This window comes from Convolutriloba macropyga, chromosome 3 (genome assembly GCF_964194025.1).
Source record: "Convolutriloba macropyga chromosome 3, txConMacr16.3, whole genome shotgun sequence".
Lineage (NCBI taxonomy): Eukaryota > Metazoa > Xenacoelomorpha > Acoela > Convolutidae > Convolutriloba > Convolutriloba macropyga.
In genome coordinates, this window is record NC_134470.1 from 52,312,882 (window position 1) to 52,339,725 (window position 26,844).

Below are 26,844 nucleotides of genomic sequence, written 5' to 3' on the forward strand. Positions count from 1 at the left end.
TTTTTTTCAACCTCAGGGTTCAGAAAACCTTCGTTAGAGTTTGATAATAATTTACTGGAAATTTGTTTTTGGCCATGAATCAGTTTCAATTTTTTAATATCACAAATTTGAGCAATTTATTGATAGAACTAGTTTTCTACAGCCTCAAGTGCCATTTACCTCCTCTAGTGTTTGATTATAGGTTACTGCATAATTTCTAAATGTAATTGAATTTTTCAAGAATTTTTCACGATTTAGCATTTTAAAAAGTTTATCTGCAGTTTTTTTCAAATTTATTGAATTTTTTTGATTTTTTTTTGTTTTTTTTCTGGTACCAGTGGCTGAGGGAACTCCTCCAAGGTTTGATAATTAGCTGCTGCGTAGTTTAGAGTTAACGGAATGCGCATCATTATTTTAATGTCTCGATTTTTAGCAATTTTTGATAAAATTTACCGGATTTTTGGAAAATTTTTATCATGTTCATGGATCTTTGAGCCAGTGAAACTATTTAAGGCTTGAAATAGGGATACTGGATAGTTTCTTGAGACAATGAAATGGTTCTGAAGATATTAATATCAGGATTTTTAGCAAGATTTTGTTAAAATTTGCTATTTCTTTTCGAATTTCAGTCCTATTCTGAGTTTAAAGATAATTACTGGCCAACGAAACTTTAAAAGTCTTGCAGATGAGTGACAAGCTAAATAACTATGAGGCTGTATTGCCTTAAAAACAACGAGATTTGAATGGAGGTAGAGTTTGAAGTAAACAGATTAACACTTAATTTTGTGTAGTAGTTTTTAATTGCTCTCAAACGGAGTTTGTGGCAATTATATTAGTCCTATTGGTCTTTTTATTCAAATTTTCGCTTGACCGATTGTTCGTCTCACCCATTTGACTTTTCGTCCATAAAATCGGGATAAGCTGGTAGTGCCCAGAGGGCATTAAGTTATCATAGAGCGTTTCAGCTCACTAGTTATGGTGTGAAGGCTGGTTCTTAGAAATTGATCCTACACCCCCACCCCCACATCAGCTTGTCCTCCAATCCACTCCCCTGCAGATCGTTCAGGCCAGAAGGGCCCCATGGAGCCAAAGATCTTCCTACCACAGCCCCCACTGCTAGTAGTCCTTCAAGTGATTAGTGTGGTGAAGCTACTTGGAAGGCCGTAGTTTAAGGCTAAAAAGTCATTTTTAGGATTTTTTGAGCTCAAAATGTTACAATTTTTTTATTTTTCGCCATTTTTGAATTTTTTGACGTGCCAGTCTAAAATCGAGGCTTATTTAAGTTGATAAAGGTCTTTCGCAAGATATAGGTATTTTTATGACCATTTTAAGAGCTATATATATTGGTAATTTTTGTCATTTTTGAGTTTTTCTGCAGTAGGTGCCAAGGAACCTCATCTAGGGTTTGATAATAGATACAACTTAGTTTCTATGGGTAATGGAATTGTTTTCAACATTTTAACATGACGATTTTTAGCATTATTTTGACAAAACTTGCAAATTTTTCCAATTTTTTTGATATTTATTCAAGTTATATTCAAGTTATTCCAGACCCTTGTGGGCCAAAAAAGCGCCTTAAAGGTTTGATAATAAGTTACTAAATATTTTCTGCGATGTAATAGTTTTTAACTTTTTAATGTCACAAAATTTATCAATTTTTTTGAGAAAAACTGCCTTTTTGAAAATTTTGTCATTGTTTAGTTTTCTCCAGCCTCAAGAGCCGAGAAACCTCCTCCCCTAGGGTTTGATAGTAGGTTACTCTATAGTTTTTAGATGTAATGGAATGTTTTTCAAGATTTTAACATCACAAATTTGGCATTTTTTGACAAAACTTGCAATTTTTTTTCATTTTTTTACGTTTATTGTCAATAATCAGTATTTTTACAACCTCAGGGTTCAGAAAACCTCCGTTAGAGTTTGATAATAATTTACTGGAAATTTGTTTTTTGGCCATGAATCAGTTTCAATTTTTTAATATCACAAATTTGAGCAATTTATTGATAGAACTAATTTTCTACAGCCTCAAGTGCCACTTAACCTCCTCTAGTGTTTGATTATAGGTTGCTGCATAATTTCTAAATGTAATTGAGTTTTTCAAGATTTTATCACGATTTTTAGCATTTTAAAAAGTTTATCTGCAGTTTTTTTCAAGTTTATTGAATTTTTTTGATTTTTTTGTTTTTTTTCTGGCACCTGTGGCTGAGGGAACTCCTCCAAGGTTTGATGATTAGCTGCTTCGTAGTTCAGAGTTAACGGAATGCGCATCATTATTTTAATGTCTCGATTTTTAGCAATTTTTGATAAAATTTACCGAATTTTTGGAAAATTATTATCATGTTCATGGATCTTTGAGCCAGTGAAAATTTTTAAGGCTTGAAATAGGGATACTGGATAGTTTCTTGAGACAATGAAATGGTTCTGAAGATATTATTATCAGGGTTTTTAGCAAGATTTTGTTAAAATTTGCTATTTCTTTTCGAATTTCAGTCCCATTCTGAGTTTAAAGATAATTACTGGCCAACGAAACTTTAAAAGTCTTGCAGATGAGTGACAAGCGAAATAACTATGAGGCTGTATTGCCTTAAAAACAACGAGATTTGAATGGAAATAGAGTTTAAAATAAACAGATTAACACTTAATTTTGTGTAGTAGTTTTTAATTGCTCTCAAACCGAGTTTGTGGCAATTATATTAGTCCTATTGGTCTTTTTATTCAATTTTTCGCTTGACCGATTGTTCGTCTGACCCATTTGACTTTTCTTCCTTAAAAACGGGATAAGCTGGTAGCGCCCGGAGGGCATTAAGTTAGCATAGAGCGTTTCAGCTCACTAGTTATGGTGTGAAGGCTGGTTCTTAGAAATTGATCCTACACCCCCACCCCCACATCAGCTTGTCCTCCAATCCACTCCCCTGCAGATCGTTCAGGCCAGAAGGGCCCCATGGAGCCAAAGATCCTCCTACCACAGCCCCCCCAACGCTAGTAGTCCTTCAAGTGATTAGTGTGGTGAAGCTACTTGGAAGGCCGTAGTTTAAGGCTAAAAAGTCATTTTTAGGATTTTTTGAGCTCAAAATGTTACAATTTTTTTTTCGCCATTTTTGAATTTTTTGACGGACCAGTCTAAAATCGAGGCTTATTTAAGTTGATAAAGGTCTTTCGCAAGACATAGGTATTTTTATGACCATTTTAAGAGCTATATATATTGGTAGTCCAAACACAAACCCCTCAAATTTATACTAATTTTCACAATTTTTTTCAAGTTTTTGGATAATTTTTTGTCGTTTTTTGAGTTTTTTTGCACTAGGTGCCAAGGAACCTCATCTAGGGTTTGATAATAGATACAACTTAGTTTCTATGGGTAATGGAATGGTTTTCAACATTTTAACATGACGATTTTTAGCATTATTTTGACAAAACTTGCAAATTTTTCCAATTTTTTTGATGTTTATTCAAGTTATATTCAAGTTATTCCAGACCCAATGGGGCGAAAAAAGCGCCTTAAAGGTTTGATAATAAGTTACTAAATATTTTCTGCGATGTAATAGTTTTTAACTTTTTAATTTCACAAAATTTATCAATTTTTTTGAAAAACTGCATTTTTGAAAATTTTGTCATTTTTTAGTTTTCTACAGCCTCAAAAGCCGAGAAACCTCCTTCCCTAGGGTTTGATAGTAGGTTACTCTACAGTTTTTAGATGTAATGGAATGTTTTTCAAGATTTTAACATCACAAATTTAGCATTTTTTGACAAAACTTGGAATTTTTTTTCATTTTTTTACGTTTTTTGTCAATAATCAGTTTTTTTTTCAACCTCAGGGTTCAGAAAACTTCCGTTAGAGTTTGATAATAATTTACTGGAAATTTGTTTGTGGCCATGAATCAGTTTCAGTTTTTTAATATTACAAATTTGAGCAATTTATTGATAGAACTAGTTTTCTACAGCCTCAAGTGCCACTGAACCTCCTCTAGTGTTTGATTATAGGTTACTGCATAATTTCTAATTGTAATTGAATTTTTTTCAAGATTTTATCACCATTTTTAGCATTTTTTTTAAAAACTTTGTCTGCAGTTTTTTTCAAGTTTATTGAATATTTCTGATTTTTTGTTTTTTTTTCTGGCACCAGTGGCTGAGGGAACTCCTCCAAGGTTTGATAATTAGCTGCTATGTAGTTTAGAGTTAACGCAATGCGCATCATTATTTTAATGTCTCGATTTTTAGCAATTTTTGATAAAATTTACCGAATTTTTGGAAAATTATTATGTTCATGGATCTTTGAGCCAGTGAAACTATTTAAGGCTTGAAATAGGGATACTGGATAGTTTCTTGAGACAATGAAATGGTTCTGAAGATATTAATATCAGGATTTTTAGCAAGATTTTCTTAAAATTTGCTATTTTTCGAATTTCAGTCCCATTCTGAGTTTAAAGATAATTACTGGCCAACGAAACTTTAAAAGTCTTGCAGATGAGTGACAAGCTAAATAACTATGAGGCTGTATTGCCTTAAAAACAACGAGATTTGTATGGAGGTAGAGTTTAAAATAAACAGATTAACACTTAATTTTGTGTAGTAGTTTTTAATTGCTCTCAAACCGAGTTTGTGGCAATTATATTAGTCCTATTGGTCTTTTTATTCAATTTTTCGCTTGACCGATTGTTCGTCTGACCCATTTGACTTTTCTTCCTTAAAAACGGGATAAGCTGGTAGCGCCCGGAGGGCATTAAGTTAGCATAGAGCGTTTCAGCTCTCTAGTTATGGTGTGAAGGCTGGTTCTTAGAAATTGATCCTACACCCCCACCCCCACATCAGCTTGTCCTCCAATCCACTCCCCTGCAGATCGTTCAGGCCAGAAGGGCCCCATGGAGCCAAAGATCCTCCTACCACAGCCCCCCCCACTGCGATCTCACGGCCCTTCAATTAAGCTAAATCTAGGCTCACTAAACTGTGGCCAGGTACTGACGAAGCCAACTGCTCGCCGTTCGTTTGAGAGCAATTCACGCGACGTTAGTCGGTTATGTTTGAGTTTGTAATCCCTAGACAGCAAGAGGCTCGGTAATGTGCATACGCACATAATGTTCCGACGCCGCTCATCCAATTTCTTGGCTTAATTGGCTACCAAATGATGAAGAGATAGAAAACTTTTAAAGACATACATATCGTTCAATAAACCACTAATGGAATAAAATAATGCCAGGTTAGAGAGCCAATGAAACTTGTTGTTAATAGGACTACTAGACAGCAATAAACATCAAATAACATAAAACAATTACGACCAAAACTCGATGTCTCTATTTAAAAAAAAACAAACTTGCATCAGACAAAACAAATTAACCTATACATCATTTGAAAATATATGGGACCGGTCCTCAATCGATTGGGTAACAGGTCGACAAAAAGATCAAAAATTGCGATGTTCAAAAATACGCTTCTATTTTTGAAAACAATTAATTTCAGAGTGAATATTATCATGAGATATTAACTAAACTCACTCAAAATGTTCATTTATATCTCCATAGGATGCAATTGAGACCTGTCATTATCCAGTATACGGCATACGACTACAAAAAGGACAAATACTGGCAAAATTAAAAATTTCAGTTGAACTTTGCGCCAATATGGCAGTGAAGCCATCAAAATTATAAACGTGCCACTAAGAGCATTCAAAATGTTCAAATGCACAATTTTTTAATTCCAATCGGACATACCATTAATGTTCTAATTTAGAAAGAAAACAACAATCCGATAAAATGTACAAATATATAAAAATCTTAGAATTATTTATAAAATCTGAGAGTATTAAAGCCGAGAAACAAGTGGTTGAAATCAAAATCGCTGTTAAGATTAAATTATTGCTCACTGGAAACGGGCTGTGACCTGTCCCTACAGAGACTAAGCTACAAATCGACGGAAAAAAATAAAAATGGCGGTCTCAAAAATCCAAATATGTTTTTGAAAACTAAGAATTTCAAAAATCATTCCCAATGTTAGAATTCAACAAAGAAGATGGATTAAGTTGCCACACCTCAGGAAGCCACTAGACTACAAAATAACAACAAATACAGGCTGAAGACAAAACTTCACAAACAGTTTTGTGACGTCACAGTGTTCAGCGCACTATATTTATAAGATGTTCTCTGCAAGAACTGTAAATCATCACTGGCTTGTCTGATTATCAACGGGTCCTCCTTATAAAAGGAATAAGGAGAAATGATAACAAGACGAAACCCTAAAATTGAACAGTATAGGAATCCCAAAATTTTTTTGAAATTAAACTGTCAAAGCCATCAATCAAAACATAACTAACCGAGAAAAAAAGTTTTTTGAATCAACAGATGTATTTGAGACTTTTCATTAGTGAGATTGAGTACACTGAAATGAGAGCAAGAAAGAAGGAGTTAGTTGACAAAATGTTTTTTTTTAGAAGTAAAATTTGAAAGTCATTAAAAGAATTAGCTATAAACTGAAATCTTTAAATAGGTTCATTTATACGTCTTGATGACGCAATTGAGACATTTTTTTTCAGTTTTATGTCGTACAACAGTAAAAAGAAAGAAAAACATAGGCAAATTTTTTTAAAAAAGTTGACTAAATTTAGCTAGAGAACTGTGTCAGCCTCATAAGCACAACCTATCCAACAAAAACATAAATATATTCAGATACGCTTTTTTTCAACGCTTTACCTTTTTCAATGCCTTGCGTGTTTAAATTTGCTTTCCTTCAATTGGACCTGTTAATAGAGTGTTAATACGACAAGGAAACAAAATGAACCTTTGAAATGTGCTAAAAAAACTTGAAAACTCGTGTCAAAACCAAGAAATTCCGGTCTCAGTTGGTGCGGGAAATCATTCCGTTGTTGAGAGATGCTTATGGATTACCTGAGTGATGTTGGGCACAATCATGGCACAGGACCATACACAATTAGATGGGATCATGTCAAAATTTCAACAGATGACCCAACATAACGCGATATAGGATATTGTCAACCATAATGAGCTGAGAAGAGAGGACCACCTACCTGCTCACAGAATTCGCCCTATGAAGACATATGAAATCAATTGTCAAATATAAAATGGTTACATATATCAAATTATAAGTCGAAGGTATTGGGTTTCTGCCTGTTTTTACTGAGAGTACGCCAGAAGTTGAGAGAACTGAGTCATTGGACTACAAAAAGTATTAGAAATGAAAGCGAAACATAAGAAGTCCATAAAGTTTTATAAAAACAATTGGTCAGAGCTATAAACACCATGAGCTTCACTCTGAAACCATAGTAAATGTTTTTGTTGGGCCTCATTCTAATATCTGTCAATAATTGAGCCCTGATTTGAATTTCTTGTTAGTAATTTACATAAAATCTGTAAATGCGGAAATATTTTGAAAAAGGCTGCGACACATTAAAATCTTTTCTTTACCGTAAGGATCCTTGATGAGATCAAGATCATTCCTGATATGCTGTGCGTCTAAGAAAACAATCAAATATTCAAATGGTTGCGAAATAGATGAATTTAATTATCAGATTAAATTTGCAAAAAACTGGCAATATTATAATTATAGAAGACTCTTAAAGCCAATGGGAGTTAAACTAGCTCACTTTTTGAGCATGCAAAGAATGTGACAGTAGTTTTAAGGAGTCTACTTCCTGCAACTTTAGAATGGGGGCAAAAAATATATTTGGTCCCATTTCAGACAGTCTGAATTTTGAAGAATATAGTGTAAATTCTAGCCAAAAAACAGTGGATCGAACAATACAGCAACCCTCCTCTATCTTTAAAAATAAAATCAATCATGCTACCGTTAACATTTTTAATATAATTCAGCGAAATTGTCAAAAGTTTGGTCAAAAATACTGAAAATATGAATGAGAATATGAAGTTTTAAAAACAGAATATCGTCTCTATTTTTAAAACTTTAAACCTCAATCACTCCCTGTAAAAAGCGAAAATCAGAAAAAGCTCCATATTATACGCTGGACGGGCTTTCTAATGACACCACTCACAACTCTCTACGATGATGATATTGATCGGCCGAAATTGACTCAACAAAAAAAAACATTTGAGTGTATAGTTCATCCCCCCACTGAAGTGGGTCGGAACAAATATCATAGCTTAGGACAAACAAACCAGATAAGTTTCTAGCAAATCAGTTGAATGTAAAATTTGTTTTTCGTTGAACCTTTCTAAAACAGTTTTTAATGGTATCTCACTACACTTACTTTGATGGTTGGCATTTGTAACCTTTTAGTTCAGAGAATATTTGTTTAGTTTACGGATCATATACACATTTGACACTTTGAAATGAAGTACAATCAAGTTTCAAAACTAAAATTTAGATTTTGGCCCCTTTTTAATATCCCTTATTTTTTTCAATAATTGAATGTTATTACAGGATTGGTTTTCATGCTGATTTATTGCTTTTTCTGACTTTACACGGCAGCTCAAACTTACAATCAACATCTTAAACTGACGATTAAAAAAGTACATTTGAATTGGGTTAGCTAAAATTCAAAATTTTCCAAACTTTTCAGGCATATTCGTTAAACTGTTTTTTTAGCAGTTATCGGTTATAATTATCTTCTGAACGTGATAGTTTAAAGAATTCTATTGTCGGTGAAATTTTTAAAAAAAATAAAACATTCAAAACATAACTAACCGAGAAAAAAGTTTTTTGAATCAACAAATGTATTTGAGGCGTCTCATCACTGAGATTGAGTTCATTGAAATGAGAGCAAAAAGGAGACAGTTGACAAAATCTTTTTTAAAAAGTATGATTTGAAAGTCATTAAAAAAATTAGCAATAAACTGAAATCTTTAAATAGTTTCAGTTATGTTTCTTGGTGAAGCAGTTGAGACTTGTCTTTTTCAGTTTTATGTCGTACAACAGTAAAAAGAAAGACTAACATTGGCAAAATTTAAAAAAAATCACTAAATTTAGCCTGAGAACTGTGTCAGCCCAAAATCATAACCTATCCAAGAAAAACAATTATATACAGATACGCTTTTTTCAACGCTTTACCTTATTCAATGACTAATGGTTGACTTCGTTTTCCTTCAATTAGACCTGTCAATAAAGTGGTAATACGACAAGGAAACAAAATGAACCTTTAAAATGTGCAATTATGCTAAAAACTTGAAAACTCGTATCAAAACCAAGAAACCATTTGTCAAATATATAACGGTTACATATATCAAATTATAATTCACAGGAAATGGGTTTCCGCCTGTTTTTACTGAGAGTACGCCAGAAGTTGAGAGAACTAAGTCATTGAACTACAAAAAGTATTAGAAATGAAAGCAAAACATAAGTCCATAAAATTTTACAAAAACAATTGGTCAGAGCTAAACACCATGAGCTTCACTCTGAAACCATAATAAATGTTTTTGTTGGGCCTCAATCTTGGTAAATAATATCTGCCAATAATTGAGCCATGATTTGAATTTCTTGTCAGTAATTTACATAAAATCTGTAAATGCGTAAATATTTTGAAAAAGGCTGCGACCCATTAAAATCTAAGTTTTTACCGTAAGGATTCTTGATGAGATCAAAATCATTCCTGATATTGCTGCGCGTCTAAGGAAACACTCAATTTTTCAAATACTTGCGAAATAGATGAATTTTTTAGCAAAATTGTTTAATATATCAAAAATTAAAAATGCATTTATATAATTAACAAGATTAAATTTGCGAAAAACTGGCAAAATTATAATTATAGAAGACTCTTAAAGCCAATGAAAGCACAACGAGCTCTCTTTTTGAGCTGGCAAAGAATGTGACAGCAGTTTTAAGGAGTCTACTTCCTGCAATTTTGGAAAGGGGGCAAAAAATATATTTGGTCCCATTTCTGACAGTCTGAATTTTGAAGAATATAGTGTAAATTCTAGGCAAAAAACTTCGGATCGAACAATGCAGCAGCCCTCCTATATCTTTAAAGTTAAAATCAATCATGCTATCGTTAACATTTTTAATATATTTCAGCAAAATTGACAAAAATTTTGTCAAAAATACTGAAAATATGAATAAAAACAGAATATCGTCTCTATTTTTAAAACTTTAAACCTCGATCACTCCCTGTAAAAAGCGAAAATCAGAAAAAGTTCCATATTCTTCGCTGGAAGGGCTTTCTAATGATACCACTCACAACTCTCTACGATGATGATATTGATTGGCGAAAATTGACTGGACAAAAAAACCAGTTGAGTATATAGTTCATCCCCCCGCTGAAGTGGGTCGGAACAAATATCATAGCTTAGGACAAACAAACCAGATAATTTTCTAGCAAATCAGTTGAATGTAAAATTTGTTTTTCGTTGATCCTTTCTAAAACAGTTTTTTAATGGTATCTCCCTACACTTACTTTGATGGTTGGCAGTTGTAACCTTTTAGTTCAGAGAATATTTGTTTAGTTTACGGATCATATACACATTTGACACTTTGAAATGAAGTACAATCAAGTTTCAAAACTAAAATTTAGATTTTGGCCCCTTTTTAATAACTTGATTTTTTTCAATAATTGAATGTTATTACAGGATTGGTTTTCATGCTGATTTATTGCTTTGTCTGACTTTACACGGCAGCTCAAACTTACCATCAACATCTTAAACTGACGATTAAAAAAGTACATTTGAATTGGGTTAGCCAAAATTCAAAATTTTCCAAACTTTTCAGGAATATTCGTTTGATTGTTTTTTAGCAGTTATCGGTTTTAATTATCTTCTCTACGTGATGGTTTAAAGAATTCTATTGCCGGTGAAATTTAAAGAAAATAAAACTTTCTGTTAATGTGGTTTATTTCACCCTGATTGGTTGATTTGAATATTGATTGCTAATTCTTTTGTTTTATCTTATGTTAGTTTCATAAAGTGTAACCTTCGCGGTCAGATTTTTATGTTCATTTCACAATTCAACAACTTTGCTAACTTAATATGTTTCAATTTAAGCTTTTAAACTCAACCCAATTTGTAGCTTTGTTCATCGATATCGAATGAGTTTTTAGCTTGCAGCTAGAAAAATTTTGCTTCATTTTAAAAAATAATATCAATTTGCTGCAGTGAAAATGTCCTTAGAATTCAAAAACTTTTTACAGTGCTTAAATTCAAACTTAGTTGTACGGTAAGTGCGGAGTCATTCCTCTGGTTTCTGTTTTTCCTACAGCTGTTTTTGATTACTGAGAAATTGATTATGAGGATTTGGTACTATTACTCAAATTTTAGATAGCGCCCTGACTTTTGAAACTTGGGAAAATGTAATTGCTTCGAACAAAGTTTGAAGCAATTATTTTAAAAGTGTGACTTTTGTATGCAAAATTTTTTGACCATATATGCGCTCTTGTTCTTTCAATTTTTCGATTTGTTCTTTCGAGTATTCTTTCGATTTTGCTTCTCGAGTTGCTCTGATTCAGAAACTAAGACAACTATTTAAAAATTGATTGTAAGATGGGAAACTAGAATGCGTGGATAGCTGACTGCTTAATGCGTTAGTCCAACATGGCGTAGGTTGAGGGTTCGAATCGTTCCTTAAATTTTTTGTTCCTCTAAATTTTACCCGTAAAATTTTATCTTTTAATTTAATTTTCTCGCCTGTTGTTCGAGAGCAATCTGTCCGACTGTAGTTCGTTTATGTTTGAGGTCTGGATCTTTGATGTAATTTTTCAGTTCTTTTTCACTCGTATTGCACAGAAAAGTTCCTTTTTTAAGGTAAGCATGTTCTATTTATTTCTTAACAAACCTACATTTTGATTAAGTGTTGAGTTGAATAGTCGCAAGACCAATTTGCATACAATTATGAACATGGCTGTTAATTTACTAATCTACTGGCATTTATTTAGTTTTGATAACGATTTGAGGTTTGACTTAGTAAAGATCTGAAGAGTTCTGGGTACAAAAACTTTGTCTATTGCTCTGCCTTTGACTCCAAAGGGGTAGTTTTTATCTCAATAGACTTGCTCTTTTTGTGCTAAAATTTTTTATGTATCAAAATCAGTGTTATTGCAAATTGTAATTGGGAACTTCAATATATTCAAATATTCCACATTTTTATTTAATTTTAATAAAGCATCTCATTACTTAATAGAAGTTGAAACGCGATCTTCGGCTACTTAGCACTTTGCCTTCTCGTACTGCCTTTTTTCTAATATCCTAACCTTAACTCGTTCGTTAGAATCGCGATTTATTTCTTGCATTCTCGGTAAACACAATGACGTCCCTTTTTCAGCATTTTTGATTGATTGAAGTCAAATGAGCATCTACGCCTTTTGTTCTCAAATGTTGAACCAAACCACGCAGATAATTTTTTTCGCGGGGTTTAATGGTATTATATCTTGAGAGCAACCAAAGTTTTTCGAATTTGCCTGCGTTGTACTGATCGCAAAAATAAAGAACTGTGAAGTTTGACGTGGGAGTGTAGATTGTTAGACATCCGGCGCGCGATGGATTTGGAAGAATAGCATCATCGTTGTATATTGCATATGATCCCGAATGTTTTTCAACTCTTAAACCGAATCCTTCTTGACCTGCAAGGGTAATATATGGTGCCGCTGATCGTGGGTTAGAAATCTCCAAGCTAAAAATTTGGCCTAAAATGGATGAGTAAGTTCACGGTGACTTAAACTGGAGCATATGCCCTAATGACTGTTCTTCATGTAAAAATTTTTGTTTTCACTACGTTAATGATTTAGAATCAAAAAATAGTTTCCGTGTAAATTTAAATTTCGCGATTTATGCAATTTCGAGCCCTTGCTTTAAATGATTTTAGATTTAAGTACGCACATAATTACAACCCGTAAAAAGAAACGAAAAAATTAGTGTTTATTCCTGATGCCTATCCTGATATTTATTTTAACGCAATGATGCTTAAAACACACATAAAAAAACAAAAATTGTAAAATTTCTCGCTAAAGTTTCATTGTTTTGTAAATTAGTTATCCTATTCGTTGTCTTTCAGTCGTAAAATTGGACAACTGATAGATTTTACGAAGTCTTGAAATAATATGCCGTAGACAATTAATGATTGAAAATCAACTTGCTGAAAGAAATATTGCCTGCAGGCTGACAAGAACTTTTGTTCTCTTCCATCCGAAGCTCGAAATTAAATTGCGATTTTTTTAATATTTGCATTTTCTTCTTAGAAAGAGAAAAAAATTGGGCAATTGTTCTGAAAGAACTGAAAATCAAGTTAGAGGAAAAGAACTAGAAGGTAGTGCAAAACTCCATTGACAGAAATTTGAATAGCGTCTCTGTTCTATTTTTAATTATTTATTAATAGCTGCGATAGTGACAGAAGAGCGGAGCTATTATTGGCCTTCTCTGTGTTTTTGGGAGAGAATTAAAATTGTAATAGGTCTGTCGTGTTTTTAGACCTGCTCAAAAATTTCTATGATTTTTCAAGTCAAAATCGAGTATGATTTCGGTCATGCTGAAACAAAAAGTGGAACGGAAAAGCGAGTGGTTTTGTGATGTGAAATTCTTTCACTCTTATTTTAAAGTAAAGTGAATCATCGGTGTTTGAACAAGAGTTCGCTTTCTAGATTGTGGTTTTTTTTGTTCACGTGCGGCAATTCGACGTCTGTTTTGGCCGTTTTTCTAGGTTTTATCTGCTTTTTTCTAAATGCTTTCCGAATCAATTCTTGGTCAAGTTTTTTTGGGTTTTCAATAAAAATTCTCCGAACTGCAGTTCAGATCCTGCTATGTTTATTTCGTCAAGATTTTTTTCTACCTTATTACGTCGCGCTCACTTCGAATCTGCTTTTTGCTTATTCGTGTAGTTTTGACTCAGTTGCGTGTGTGATTGTGTGACGTGATTTTTCACTCTTATTCGAGCGAGATTTTTTGTTTCTTCGCGTGATTAATTTTTTGCTCAGTCGTGACTTACCTCACTCGCAGTAATGACTCTTCTCACTTTCAAACGAACTTCTGCTTACTTTAGTTCGCGGGGGTAAGGTTAACAGTATATATCATTCTAACTAACGGTTATTCGAGGGCATCTAATGAAAACAGCTCATAGGTTGTACGATTTCTTTTAAATTAAAATATGACATCTAGGCAATAAGTAATAAATGCGAAAATTTTTCCGGTCTTATTCTCCTCTTCGGTTTTATTGATGATTTGGAGACTACAGGTCTACAAAGCTATCGCAGCTGTTTTGTGGTCACTGACATACTGGAGGTCTGAGGTACGAACCACTGCGGGGTCGTCTTTTGCGCCCATAAAACATTTCTAAGCTACCCCCTTATAAATTAAATTATCCCGCCTGTCGTTCGGGAGAAATTCGTAGTTGGTTTATATTTTTTGGTGAAAAATGCTCGACGTTTCAAAAAGTGCGTTAAATTATAGCACATAATTGCGTCCAGCAATACATCATATCAATAAAGGTAATGAAAAATCATGCAGACAACTTGCGACGTGCAACACGAAAATAAATTAGTCAAAGAACGAAACATTTCTCAACTACTTTTCGCTTGCAGCAAGCTCCTCTTATATATTTAATGAGAATAATAACGAGCATGGAAAACTTATAACAAACTTTTCCTTTTGGTCAAGCTCCGCTTTAGTTTCTGCTATTATAGTTCCAGCCCCCCCCCCCCCCCCCACATTTGTTTGAGAGATAGAACTTTATGCTAACCGGAGATTTGTTGCTGGCCCGTTGATATCTTTTGCCTAGACATAGAAGGTAATATCATTTAAAAGCTCTAAAAAACTGAATCAACACCTTCCATTCTAGAGACTTTAATGTTTAAGACTTGAATTTTCATTTTTTGCTATTTTGTTTATCTTGTGCGTCTTTATGCGCATTTGAATATATAATTTTACACTATACTCAATAATATATGCATGATGTAATTGATATTATGAAAGTCAAAATATCTTTCAAAAGCGAGCAGATTAGGAAGCTTCCCATTGGCAGGAAAACATGAAACAAAATTTGAGCAAAAAGTTGTTTAGATGGTTGTTTAGAAACAAGATTATAATTTATAATTATCAAGCGAAAACTTTTCCAGCGGTCAGGACATCGGGACATTATATAGTCGTCTATGGACAACTTTTGGAGGGTGGGGGTAGGGAGGGAAGGAGGGTTGTCAATGAGTTCAATTTTTGGCAGTTTAATGAGAACCATGGAAGTATTATTTGCCTTCAACGCAAGCAATTTGGAAGTCATCATAATCAAAATGATAAAAATCACATATACCTAACTAACGTCGAAAGTAGTAGTCTGGAACGACTTGTTGCGGCTGGATTCTATTGCAGCCGATCGATTGGGGGGGGCACTAATAAGTGAAATAAACAATTTCGGTGCACGTTTCTTCCGGTAACTTTGTCTTAAGGTGCCGCCAATTGAGTTCAGCTGCTCAAAATTGTAAACGAGAGAACCATTTAATCACGCAAAACTGAAAAAGTCAAGGACGTAAAAAGGATTTGAACGTCAAAACGGTTTAGCAAAAATTGTGTATAAAGAAGACAACAATGTCAAATATTATAGAGGTGGAAATGGAGGAACTTATTCAAGTTAATTTAAAGATATGGGGCTGGCGTTAAATTAATGATGAAATTAAAGGAGACATTCAGCACCTCTGGTTGTAAACTTACTTCCAAATCTACCTATGCGATGGCGAATTGTTGCTATTTGACACTGCGAAGGTCTGTCAGCTTGATCGTTTTTCTCATCAGGTGAAGGAGCATTGGGAAGTGACCTGCTAATCACAAACCATTCCCCATTTATTTCATAATCCCAGTACGCAGAACGGGAAATGTTAGCACATCGGGATTGCTCGTACCAACAATCGCTCACTACGTAATTATGCGAGTTTATTAAGTGAAAGAAAAATTGCAGATTTAGGACAATAAAGAATACTGTTTTAATTAACGAATTCATCGTTTGTTGTCCCAATTTATGGTGGCTGTAAGTTATCGAAGTTAATGCAACAGTTGGCAAACAGTAATCAACAGGTGACGTTGTTTACTGGTCAACTTAATATTGCGAACACTTGTTGATATGTTGATTTTACCTGTAGAAATTTGAAGAAGAATTCGTACGCTCAGCTTTTGTAATGCGAAAGATCTCCAGTATGATATCCTTGACTTCTGGCTAGAAGGCCTTTCTCATCGTTTGCTTAGAAGTGAGCTGACTCAGTCCAAAAGAGGACTTTGACCGCGTATTTGTTTGACTCATTGACATTTAAAGTTCGCATATTCAGGTAAGTACTGATTTTTATACCTTTACACTGATTTTCGGAACGTTAAGTGAACAACTATTTCTTTCCAAGAAATGGTGTTATCAAGTTTAAGCATAATCTGAATTTCAAGCTTAATTTGTGCTTGTATCTTGGTAACTTAATGGTAATCGAGTGACTCGTTGGTTTTAATAATAGAACGGAACAGTATCAGATAAAATTGGAATCAATTTAATCGATCCTGAAGAAGTAGAGGCACGGCCGTTTTCTTGCCTATATATATTGACGCAGGAATTTGACTTGCAAGCGGTTGTTTTAAAGAAATCTTTTCATCTTTGGCGTTTTTCTTGTACTGGTTAAAGTTTTTAAAATTGAGATTGGTTCTGTATTGACACAGTGTTCTGGAAAGTTGAGATTTACCTCGCTTTTTTTTAGCTGCAAGATGTGGCTAACATCGAAATCCTTTAACCATATAATTATTCGTATAAATATCACAGTCAATTCTCAAGACTGGCGTGGCTCGCCAAAGCAATTAAAATTTTGAAAAAATTAAAACTTTGAATTTTTGTTACTTTTATCCAAAAAACTATTGAAAATTACTTTCTTCGAAGGTATTTTTTTACCAATATATTTAAAAGAGCAATTTTGCGGTTGTGTCTGTGAAATGGTATCTGATGTGCTTACCGTTCTAATATTGATTTCACTGCTGTCAAGAGAAAAATTGAATTTTTGAAACAAACCTTGTGTAGAAGTGAGAAATTTCATTTTTGTCTTTTCATAACTGAATTTTTTTCTTTTGAAAACTGCTGCGCACTGTAATTTTCTGCGTATATAGCTCTCTTATAGAGTTTTATTTGATCTTTTTAATTATCAAGTGTTTTGGAAATTCTACAATAAATAGAAAAGCCAAAATGTGTGTGTTAGTGTTTATATCACTAGTCTACCTGGTACATTTTCTCAGTAGTCACTTCTGTTGGACATTGGAAGCTTGATGATACACAAACCATCAAAATCTCTACTAGTTTAACAGATTGTATGACATTTGGGAATTTACAAATTATTTTTGTATTTAAAGGAATCGAATAGAAACACTTCAGCGTATTGGAAAAGGTGAGTAAAGTTCAAAAGGTTAAACCTGTTCAACCTGTAAAATTGAAAAGGTTAAACCTGTTTATTTTCGCAACATATCAAAAATTTGAAAGTTTCTGCAGCGTTTAATAAGTAAGGTCTTTATCACTCTTTTCAATCTCTCTGACAAGGATATTGATCGACCGAAATTGGCGTAGCTAAAAGTATAGTATAACTGATTTTATGGCGTGTTGAAATTATCATTTCAATTACTCCTATTACTCTCAAGCGAAGTTCGAAGCAATTATTATAAACATGTTGGACTTTTTACGACGCGAAGAGGAGTATTGGGGCTCTACAGTTTTTTTTAGCTGAAGCGAGTTTGTTCCTGACTTGAGCTTTGACTTTCTTTTCGAACATTCATCTCTGTTTGTGAAAGTTGACTTCTGTATTCGAACATTGAACTTTAACAGTCGCACAGTTTGTAACGTATAGGAATTAGGAACTGCTCCACCACCACTTACGTACGCCCCTAAACAACTAACCATATTCTCAACAAAAAATTAGTTGTTTTTAATAGCCGCCGTCAGCCTCTCAAACGGCTATTAATTAGGCGCTCCTTTTTTAAATTCGCCTTACCTTTTGATCGCCTTTTTGGTTTTACATAAGTCACGATTTTCGCGTTTGACTTCCGACTTACTTCACTCACTGTTTCAACTGAATGGATTTTAAATTCTTTCAAGCATTGTATTACGTAATTTATTGAATATGGTCAATGTCAAAAGAGCAAAATCAAAAGAAACGGGATAAACCGATAAAGCCCGGTCATTAAGTCTTTTTGAATTAGGTTATCAAAGTTCATTAGAGCGATTGCTAGCTGATATTAGTATTAAGCTTAATACTAATGCCCTTCAGTTTAATACCCTTAAGTTTTGAAGCTGAAGTAAGTATAGGTTTAGAATCGAACTGAAAGTGCAAACTGAATTAGAACAGTTTTTGAAACTTAGGATTTGTTTTCAATTTCTATCTGTTCTTTTTATTTTTTCTGCTTCAATCACGATATGCGTCAACGGCGGCTATTTTACGGCAATCTGCCGGCTATGTTTAATTATATATTGCTTTGTTTTATTGCTTTTTTGATATTTCAGAAGTAGTTTTAGAGTTAGTAGTAGTTAAGAGTTGTGTTGCACGACTTTTCGAGTCGTTTGCACGATTTTTTGAGTCGTTGTCTCTCATTAACAAGTGTCAGCCGCTGAACAGTGAGCAGCTGAAATGAAAAGTGTGCAAAATTGGTGTCATTTTTTTCACTTTAAATTTTGTTAGTGGTTATAGTTATATAATAACCTGTAATGACGTTATTTGAAGCCCCCCCCCCTTAGTGATTGAAGTTACCCTCCCTTCCCCGCCCGACTGAAGCATGCTATAATAGACTAGAGTTCTCACTGGTCGTTCAAGAGCAATTCGGATCACCAGTTGCGAATTATATGTTGTTATATAGCACAATACTATGTAAGAAAATAGCACGTGCGCCTGGAAGTCATAAAAAAATATGCTCACTAAGCTGGAGGGGGTGGGAGGGGCGAAACAATAGATCCAGCAATTCTTCTGGTTATATTTATTTGTTTCGAAGAAAGGCTATGTTTAGTTCTATTTAACTGAGGCTCCAGAGAAATGTTTTTTTTTTGTTAGTTATAAGGCGTCTGTTTTGGGTTGCTTTTTTCGCGCTCAACTGTTAGATCTTTTTTGTATTGAGACGGCTCTGAATCGGAATTTCAAGCAGCTGAATTCAGTTACGTTAGCTAAATGGCGCGAGTTACGGCATGAATTCAAATCAAGTGATGTATATCTATTTTTTTATTGAGCCCAGAGTGAGACTAGATCACCCCAGCTTGAACTTACTTCAATGTGCTGATAGGCCAATCGCCTTAGAGGTTATTCGATTGCCATGAGTCATCGAGTGTGCTCAGTGCAATATCGCTTTCAGAGTAAATTATGATGGCCTCCACATCGTCAGCAGGGTTACCAGGGGGCTCAGGGATGGGAGGAGGGGGTGGGGTGCGACCCAAGTTGGACGAGGTCAACTGCCCCGAACACCCAGATGCCCACATGATTGAAGACTATAGAGCAGGTCATTTGGAATTGCATAGCGAACAATAACCACTGTTAGGTTTTATAGAACAAGAAGGCTCCGTAATGTGAGTTTGTATAACGTTCCGACCCAGATCATCCACATCCTTGGTTTAATTCTCCGCTAAATGAAGTAGATATGGCACTATTTCTGGTTAATAGCCGCCCTCATCTCGGCAGGCTATTATTGCGCTCCTATTTTATCAATTCAAAGAATTTGAATTTTATTGGGAATTTTTTTTGTCGATTTTTATGTCGATCTGTTCACATTTTCATGATTTTTGACGTCAAATTGGAGTGATGATTTTGGTCACGCCCAAACAGGAAGTGTAGCGCAAAAGCTAGTGGGTTTGCAGCGTGAAATTTTTTCACTCTAATTTTAAAGGAAAGTGAGAAAACGATGTTTGAACAAAAATTTGCTTCCTCGCTAGTAGTTTTTTGTTCACAGGCGGCAATTTCACGCTGATTATTGTTTTTTTTTCGATTTTTGGATCGGATTTTTTTCTAAATGTTTTTCCCAATCCATTCATAGTTCATTCGAGGCCTAGTTTTTTGTTTGAACTATATTTAAATTTCTTGCTAGTGCTCTTCTGTTCATTTGCGACATTTTGATATTGATATTCTGTTTTTTTAATAATTTTATCTGGTTAATTGCTCTTGAACGAAATTCATAGCAATTATTGTAAACGTGTGTCTTTTTTAATGCAAAATTTTCGCTTGACAGTTTTGACTTTTCAAGTCACTTTTGCGCTCTTGACATTTGCGTTTCGCGTGATCTAAAATTCTCTCTAAATCACAATTGCAAGCAGCTGAACTCAATTGCCGGCAATTTAATACTAAAAGTCAAATGAGAAGTGCGCCGAAATTGGTGCCATTTTTCACTTTAAATCTTAATAGTGTTTTATGTTAACTTCTAATGTGGCTATTTGAAGCCCACTATTGAACTTCTTAGTCCCATTTAGACTCCCCCCCCCCCGACTCAAGCAGGCTGGAATTGATTAGAGCTCCCACTATTCGTTCGAGGGCAATTCTTCCGACGTTTAGTCGGTTATGTTTTTTTAGGAATTGTTTTCTCAGTTAACTCGTAGTCTGTTTTAGGTCTAGGCTTTTGATTAGTCGATGAAAATTCTTGGAGTTGCACGTCAGGACTTGTCTTGCTATGTTTTTTTTTACTTCATCGAATATAAATTTGTTTCGCTTTACCTCATTTTGCCGCTTTTTCGACATTTTGCGTGAAATCTTTTTACTTCTCGAGGCTAGTTTCATTGTTCGCCCATTCTGCTCAAAGTGCTTTCAAACAACAGTTAAGAGTTGCTCTTTAGAGCATTGTAAAATTAACAGAATCAGTTTCAGAACACAGAATTAAAAATCGAAACTGGATAAACCCATAAAGCCCAATTTTATATGCCCGCTACTTGAAGATTGTTCTTATAAGTCTTAGTTACAATATCAAATGCTTATTGGTTTTATTGATGTATTTTCAAAACGGACAGATGATGAGATGAACTTTTTTTTATTTCACTAGAAAGGACAATTGAACTGAGCCGAACATTCGGTTAAAAAGAATGAAATCATGTTGATACAATTTCTCAGGCAGAAAAAAACCTGTTTTATCAACTAAACACCTAAATTTGTCAAACGACAAAAAGATAGGATTTTGATTCAAATTCTATCCTATTCAAATCGAATTTCAAACAGTAATGTCTTTAGATTAACCTTATAAGTTTATAGCTGGGCCGAACTCTATTTAACTTTAATTAGAATTTATTCTGAAGTCATGGAATAAGTGGGCGCAGAAGTCATTGTACAGAGTGAGGTAAGTCATGCACGCTCAACAAAACCTATCTTACAAGTGATCTAAAATCCCGTATAGAATGCAGTCTCAAATGATCAATTAATGTGCTTATTAGGTGACATGGTGTGTTCAATGTGTGGCAAGGTTGTAGTGGAACGGTGCATTGATGTCTCGTCAGAGTGGAGATCATTCGCAGACTCTGGAGAAGACAAGAGTCGAGTTGGAGAAGCCGAAAACCACCTGTTGACTGGAAGTGGTCTCGGAACAGTAGCTGAACGAACATCTCACCTATCTCATCAAGACACGTTCGATTACAGTCGACAAACGATGGTCAGGTCCCAGAATTCCGCAGATCGAACCCTGTCAATTGGGTACAAAGAAATAAGCAGTATGGCTGATCGTATTCATTTACAGCATAGCATTGTTCAAAGAGCTCAGCTGTGCTACAAGCAACTTGTGGAGTCCGGAAAGTATCGGAGCAAGAACCGACAAGCAGTCGCAGCTTCCTGTGTTCTCATCGCATGTCGTCAAGAAGGTGTCCCGCGATCGTTCAAAGAAATCGTGGCAATATCGAACGTTGACAAAACGGAACTTGGTCGAACTTTCAAAAAAGTGCTGAAAGCTTTGGAGTCTTCAGTTGAAATCATTAAGTCCGGCGATTTCATGGCAAGATTTTGTGGAAATTTAGATTTGCCTCACAGTGTACGAAAATGTTCAGAACACATTGCTAATAAAGCTGTGGAGCTGAACATAGTTGCGGGTCGAAGTCCAGTGTCAGTAGCTGCAGCTGCGATATATTTGGCGTCTCAAGCTTCGGAGTTTAAAAAGACCAAGGAGGAGATTGCGTCCATTTCGGGGGTTGCTGAAGTGACAATAAAACAGTCGTACAAAATGATGTTGCCACACGTTAGCCAGTTGTTCCCGGAGAACACCAGTGGGACTAGTTGGGATCTGAAAAGCCTGCCTCAGCAGTGAGGAAAAGCGTTAAAGGGATCTGTTTCTTTTCCCCTCCAAAAAAAGAATTGGATCTTATCAGGTCACCTCCACATCCCTCCTAGTCAAAATATACGACGCCCAGCACACCCCCATTACTGAATACGTGCCGTAGCCTAATAAATTATTTTGTTAATATGGCACGTCATCTTGGTGTTAATATGCGCCCACTAAGCGGGTGGGGGTAGGTTAGGGTTAGGGCAGCGCAATTAAAAAAACAGGCTCATTTTTATTGAGTCTATTACAAAAATAATACGTGTTTACGCGCTAGTAATCGATCGCATGCTTTCATAAGATGGCGGTTTAGTCATCAGTGTATAGGCGAGGCTATAAAGGTGTAAAGTATTAATTACTAATGTTCATATACAGAGGCGGGCGGAAAAATTATTTGAGATTTGTTTGATTTATAAGTTTCTAGCATGTTTTAGATTTATATATATGAAAAAAGAAACAGTTCCCATAAAAGGACTAAAACACGTGTAGCGTGGACTTGAAGCTAAAAACCTGACGATGTTGTTCATCTGTTGGGCATTGATTTCGATACAGTGATTTAGATGTCCTCTAATTTAGTGCTTATCTTTCTTAAAATTTTGTTAGCATGATCAGCGAGTTTAGCTTCGCTGTCATCCAAGTTGCCATCCTAGTTGTTTTCAGGCAATTTGGATATGTGAACTTAATGAAGTAGTTAGGTGAATAATGCTTAGTTTGTATCTTCTATTTGTGTGTCTCACTCGTCATAACTTTCAATCACCGGCCATATCGCAACAGGGTAAATACGGTAATACAAAAATTTATCGATTAACAACCTTTATCGATTGACATGCAGTCCGTTCATAAATGTGGTTAGATCAGGTTTATGAAAATTTCTATGAAAACAGTTTGGTTTTTGAAATGTAAAGAGATTTTGCTAAGTCCATTTTTGGTCTGTCTTTTATAATACTTCAAGTATTTTTTGATCAAGTAAATTACTTTTTATAAACAACTGGTTGAGGATTACAATTTCGTTTAATTCTGACGTAGGTTTTTGAGCCGTATTCGAAATCTTCAGTTTAAACAGTTTGAATTATAAATTTGCGGATTCCTAAATCAACATTGTAAATTTTACCGCTCAAATTGGAAAATCCAACGGAAATCGGACAGATGTCTGTGAAATTGGGTCCCATAGAAACATGACAATTTTGTAATATCAACAAAATTTTAATTATTCAGAAAGCAGTGGAAAGCCATATGTGCCAGCTTCCTTCTTTTCAAAGTTGAGGCTAGTTTTGTGAGTTTTGAAAAATGTGGAAAATACGAAACCGAGTAAATAATGAATTGCTGGTTTTGTTTATCTGTCGGTTACGTTTAAGCAAATTATTTTTTCGAAGTTAAACGTCTTCAATAGATCGATTCCACTTATAGTTTACGTGTAAGCAATTTAAACAGAAATTTTATTTTGAGCTTATGCGTAAGTCAAAAATTTTGCGCAAAATACGAGAGTTGACCAGACTTTTATTACATAAACATTTTTCCATACTTTGAATAAAGAAACCGCATAGTTACTGCTCTAATTTAAAAGTTATTCGAATAACTGTAAACTACTAGAAATGAATGCCAGTAATTTGAGGAAACTATTATCTGCAGTAGTGTTAATGAACTGTGCAGTAGTGGTCGTTGCTCAGAATGGTATTTTGGAATGTGGCTGTTTCAAAAGTGACCCAGACACGAAGCCTAATGCAACATCGTTTGAGGACTCAATGAGTGGATGTCTGGCCAAGTGTGATAAATTGGGCGATTGTATTGGGTTCGGATTCAACGTAGGTTTTGAATATACCTTTCTAAAAAAAATCGAAGTGGAAAGTTCTTGGTAATTTAACTGATTTGGCAAACTTAAGTTCAAAAAAATAATAGGCCGTTGTGAGTTCGTTTACTTAAAATGAAGGACGTACATCTCATTGAATTACTGTGCTTCCAGAAAATAACGCGATAGATGTTTCAAAGTAGAAATATGATATAGTAGCGTCAAGTAACAATAAGCCTCGACGTTTTCGCTGATTGAAGCTGTGACAAAGCCTCCAGAATTCAAGATGAGGGTAGTTATTCTATAATGCTTTGTTAGCTCTCCAACAAAATTGTAACAATTACGTTGCTATGCAAGTGCCCATCCAAAATGCTTGCACGTTGCTTCAATTGTCAGGGTCAAAAAGGGTCGGAGTTGCAATTACCTATTGCCATGAGAGTCTTGCCTTTTTTGTCACCACTATGCCACAAAATCAGCAATTGTAGAAACTAAGCCGAGTGCAGTTCCTTCGACATTTGTCTGTTGGTTTACCGTTCCAACCAACCCTCCAAATTTTTTGGGCGTTGGGAACTTAATGCGGCTTTTTTTTCTCCCCCCATTCTCTCCCCCATATCCATTTGCACCCTTAAATATTTTAAAGCTTATGGCTTGTTTTTTATACACAAACGCCAATTAATGAATTAAGGCGTTTACATTGGGAATTGACAATTGCGAAATATAGGTGGTGTAAACACTTGGTCACAGAAAAGAGCTTGTTTTTCGTTTAGTCCGTTTAGTCATTTTTGGCCGATTGAAATCTGCGGAGAGATACCAAAGTGGTACCAATGAAAAGCCCTTGGAAAACAACCAAACCCGGAACAGTTTTTTTTGCGAGGAAAAGTCAGCCATAAAACTTGCCCAGATTTGCCACCTTTTCACGCTCCGTGTGAGCGTATGCGCTTATGTTTACTTGTTCCGACCCACTCTAGTGGGGGGAACTATATACTCAAACGGTTTTTTGTTGCTCAGTACAATTTCGCCGCTCGGTATATTCATCGTAGAGTTGAGTGGCATTATTAGAAAGCCAGACCAGCGTAAAATATTTAACAAAAGATTTTTTGAATTTTTTACAGTTATCGAGGTTTAAAGTTTTGTGAACATTTGACTCATTTTTGTTCTTATTGTTCACATTTTCCGTAGTTTTAAGCACTTCTTTCCAAATTCTGCTGCTAAAAATATGTTCAAATTGGTAACGATAGTGTCGGTGGTTTTACCTCTATAAACAAAAGAGTGTTATTGATCTGTTTGATTCAATTTTTTGCGAAAACCTTTGCAAAATTTTTCAAAATTCAGCCCTCCTGTCATCAAAAATGGTACGAAATAGGCTTTTTTAGTCGATTTACCGGATTAACACTGCTAAAAACTGCTGACACAAGCTTTGTTGATTCCAAAGATAGCTAGTTTTACTTTAGTGGATCCTTTAGTGTTCTTGAATTAGGCCGGTTTTTTGCTAATTTATCTCGATAATTACGTGAAAAGCATAAATTATTTTTGATATAATGGCTTTTTTGTCCATATTTAAAATATTAGGAACAATTGATTGTTCTTAATAGACGAATAACAAAAGCAAAAAAGCAAGTCTAGTTTTGGTCTAATTGCTGTTGATTAAAGTCCAAAAAATTGTAATCAGTCATTTTTTAAATCATTTTTTGCTTTTTCTTTCGTTAATAATAGAACAATTCAAATCAAGGCATAATAATGACAGGTCCAATTGTTTTCCTCTGGAGTTCAAAGAAAACCTATGTAGTTTTATTAGTTGAAAGCTTATGGACGCTATAACTTTAAAAAAACGTTTTAAAATAAAGGATTGAGCTTTGTCGACTTTTTTGGCCAATTTTTAGCTTAAGGTCAGTAAAGACAGATCACATTGTGCTTGAATAAAAATTTAGTATTTAATGCGGTTGCTTGATTTAAGTAATGATTTTTCTGCTTCAATACTACGAGTTTTACAAAAAAAATTGTGATTTTTGAGTTTTTCCCATGATTGAGGTTCTTTTTCTTGTCTTGTCGTATTATGGACAGTTGAGATGTCACATCAGTTTTTACTGGCATTTAAAATTTGCATCTGAATACCTCAGTTTTTCAGTGAATAGATTTTAATTTTAACTGCTTCGAATCAGTCTTCTTGCCGAATTTATGGATTTTTAAAAATTTTTGTGATTCTTCTAAAGTCGTTTGACATATTGTGGATAATTAGTAGTCTTAGCTGCGTCCTATTGATTAGCAAAGAAATTTATGCACTGATTTTAGTTGAAAGCCAAAGTTTTTCATGACTTTGAAATCAATTGTTTTAAAAAATTGTATAGACATATTTGCACTCTGATGTTTTTTTTTCTATTTTTCATCTGTTCTCTACTGTCATTAATTACAGGTTGCATAACATTTTTTGTTTTTGAATAAAGTCACAATTGAGCTTACTGAATATGTTCAGTGCATCGCTTATTTTTGAACGGCTTCGATACAGATATTTTGCCAAATTTTTTAATTGTTGATTTCTGTCTGTGTTTGTCGTTCTTTTTATAGTCGAATGATAAGTTTTGGATAATTACAGGTCTTAGCGGTTTCCTATAGAAGAACAATGGAGCCCGTTTACTGATTTTACTTGATAGCTAAAGTTTTGCATGATTTTGGAATCAAACGTGTTTTAAAGCATACAGACGTCCTTTTTTTATATTTTCATTTTGCTGTTCTTTTTTGTGTACTTTTCCCTTTTTTCATTTTTAAATACTTGTTTCCTGGCCTCATTATTCAGCGTTCACATATCTCATTATTGGTGTAGGCGCAGTTGATTATATCTCATTTTTACGGATTAGATTATGGTTTTAACGGCTTCGACTCTTTTCAAAAATTAATGGAAAATTAATGGAGCTTTTTTTTATTTTTGCAGACATACGACATATTCTGGAT

The 26,844-nt window shown here is 34.5% G+C and overlaps 3 protein-coding genes and 1 long non-coding RNA gene across 6 annotated transcripts in view; 2 read left to right on the plus strand and 2 right to left on the minus strand.

The window, feature by feature from the left end:
* The window catches only part of LOC142336269 (uncharacterized), a 556,260-nt gene that overhangs the window by 353,733 nt on the left and 175,683 nt on the right, over positions 1 to 26,844 (minus strand). The gene's annotated exons all lie outside the window — the stretch shown is intronic.
* LOC142336267 (uncharacterized) lies at positions 11,953 to 16,118 on the minus strand. 2 transcript variants are annotated; one of them, XR_012758895.1, is made up of 3 exons: positions 15,971 to 16,118; positions 15,552 to 15,655; positions 11,953 to 12,544 (listed from the first exon to the last, which is right to left on the minus strand). It is a non-coding gene; the product is annotated as an uncharacterized LOC142336267 (long non-coding RNA). The 2 variants fall into 2 exon arrangements; XR_012758896.1 differs by having other exon boundaries at positions 15,552 to 15,658.
* On the plus strand, positions 16,142 to 22,164 carry LOC142336266 (transcription initiation factor IIB-like). 2 transcript variants are annotated; one of them, XM_075384959.1, is made up of 3 exons: positions 16,142 to 16,159; positions 19,188 to 19,331; positions 21,241 to 22,163. In XM_075384959.1, the coding sequence occupies exons 2-3, from the start codon at positions 19,196 to 19,198 to the stop codon at positions 22,098 to 22,100; spliced, it is 996 nt and encodes a 331-aa protein (XP_075241074.1). In that variant the 5' UTR covers positions 16,142 to 16,159; positions 19,188 to 19,195; the 3' UTR covers positions 22,101 to 22,163. The 2 variants fall into 2 exon arrangements, with proteins under 2 accessions (XP_075241074.1, XP_075241075.1); XM_075384960.1 differs by lacking the exon at positions 16,142 to 16,159 and having other exon boundaries at positions 19,292 to 19,398; positions 21,241 to 22,164.
* The window catches only part of LOC142337128 (uncharacterized), a 49,285-nt gene continuing 45,728 nt past the window's right edge, over positions 23,288 to 26,844 (plus strand). Inside the window, exon 1 of the mRNA XM_075386226.1 lies at positions 23,288 to 23,914. Coding sequence (XP_075242341.1) covers positions 23,705 to 23,914 — 210 coding nt within the window. The 5' untranslated portion in view covers positions 23,288 to 23,704. The remainder of the gene's footprint in view (positions 23,915 to 26,844) is intronic.

What these genes read in the sequence shown, in the direction of transcription:
- LOC142336266 (XM_075384959.1), top strand. Translation starts at nt 19,196, where the DNA reads ATGATGGCCTCCACATCGTCAGCAGGGTTACCAGGGGGCTCAGGGATG. An exon ending in GATTGAAGACTATAGAGCAG is followed by an intron (nt 19,332 to 21,240) that starts GTCATTTGGAAT and finishes TGTGCTTATTAG; the next exon opens with GTGACATGGTGTGTTCAATG.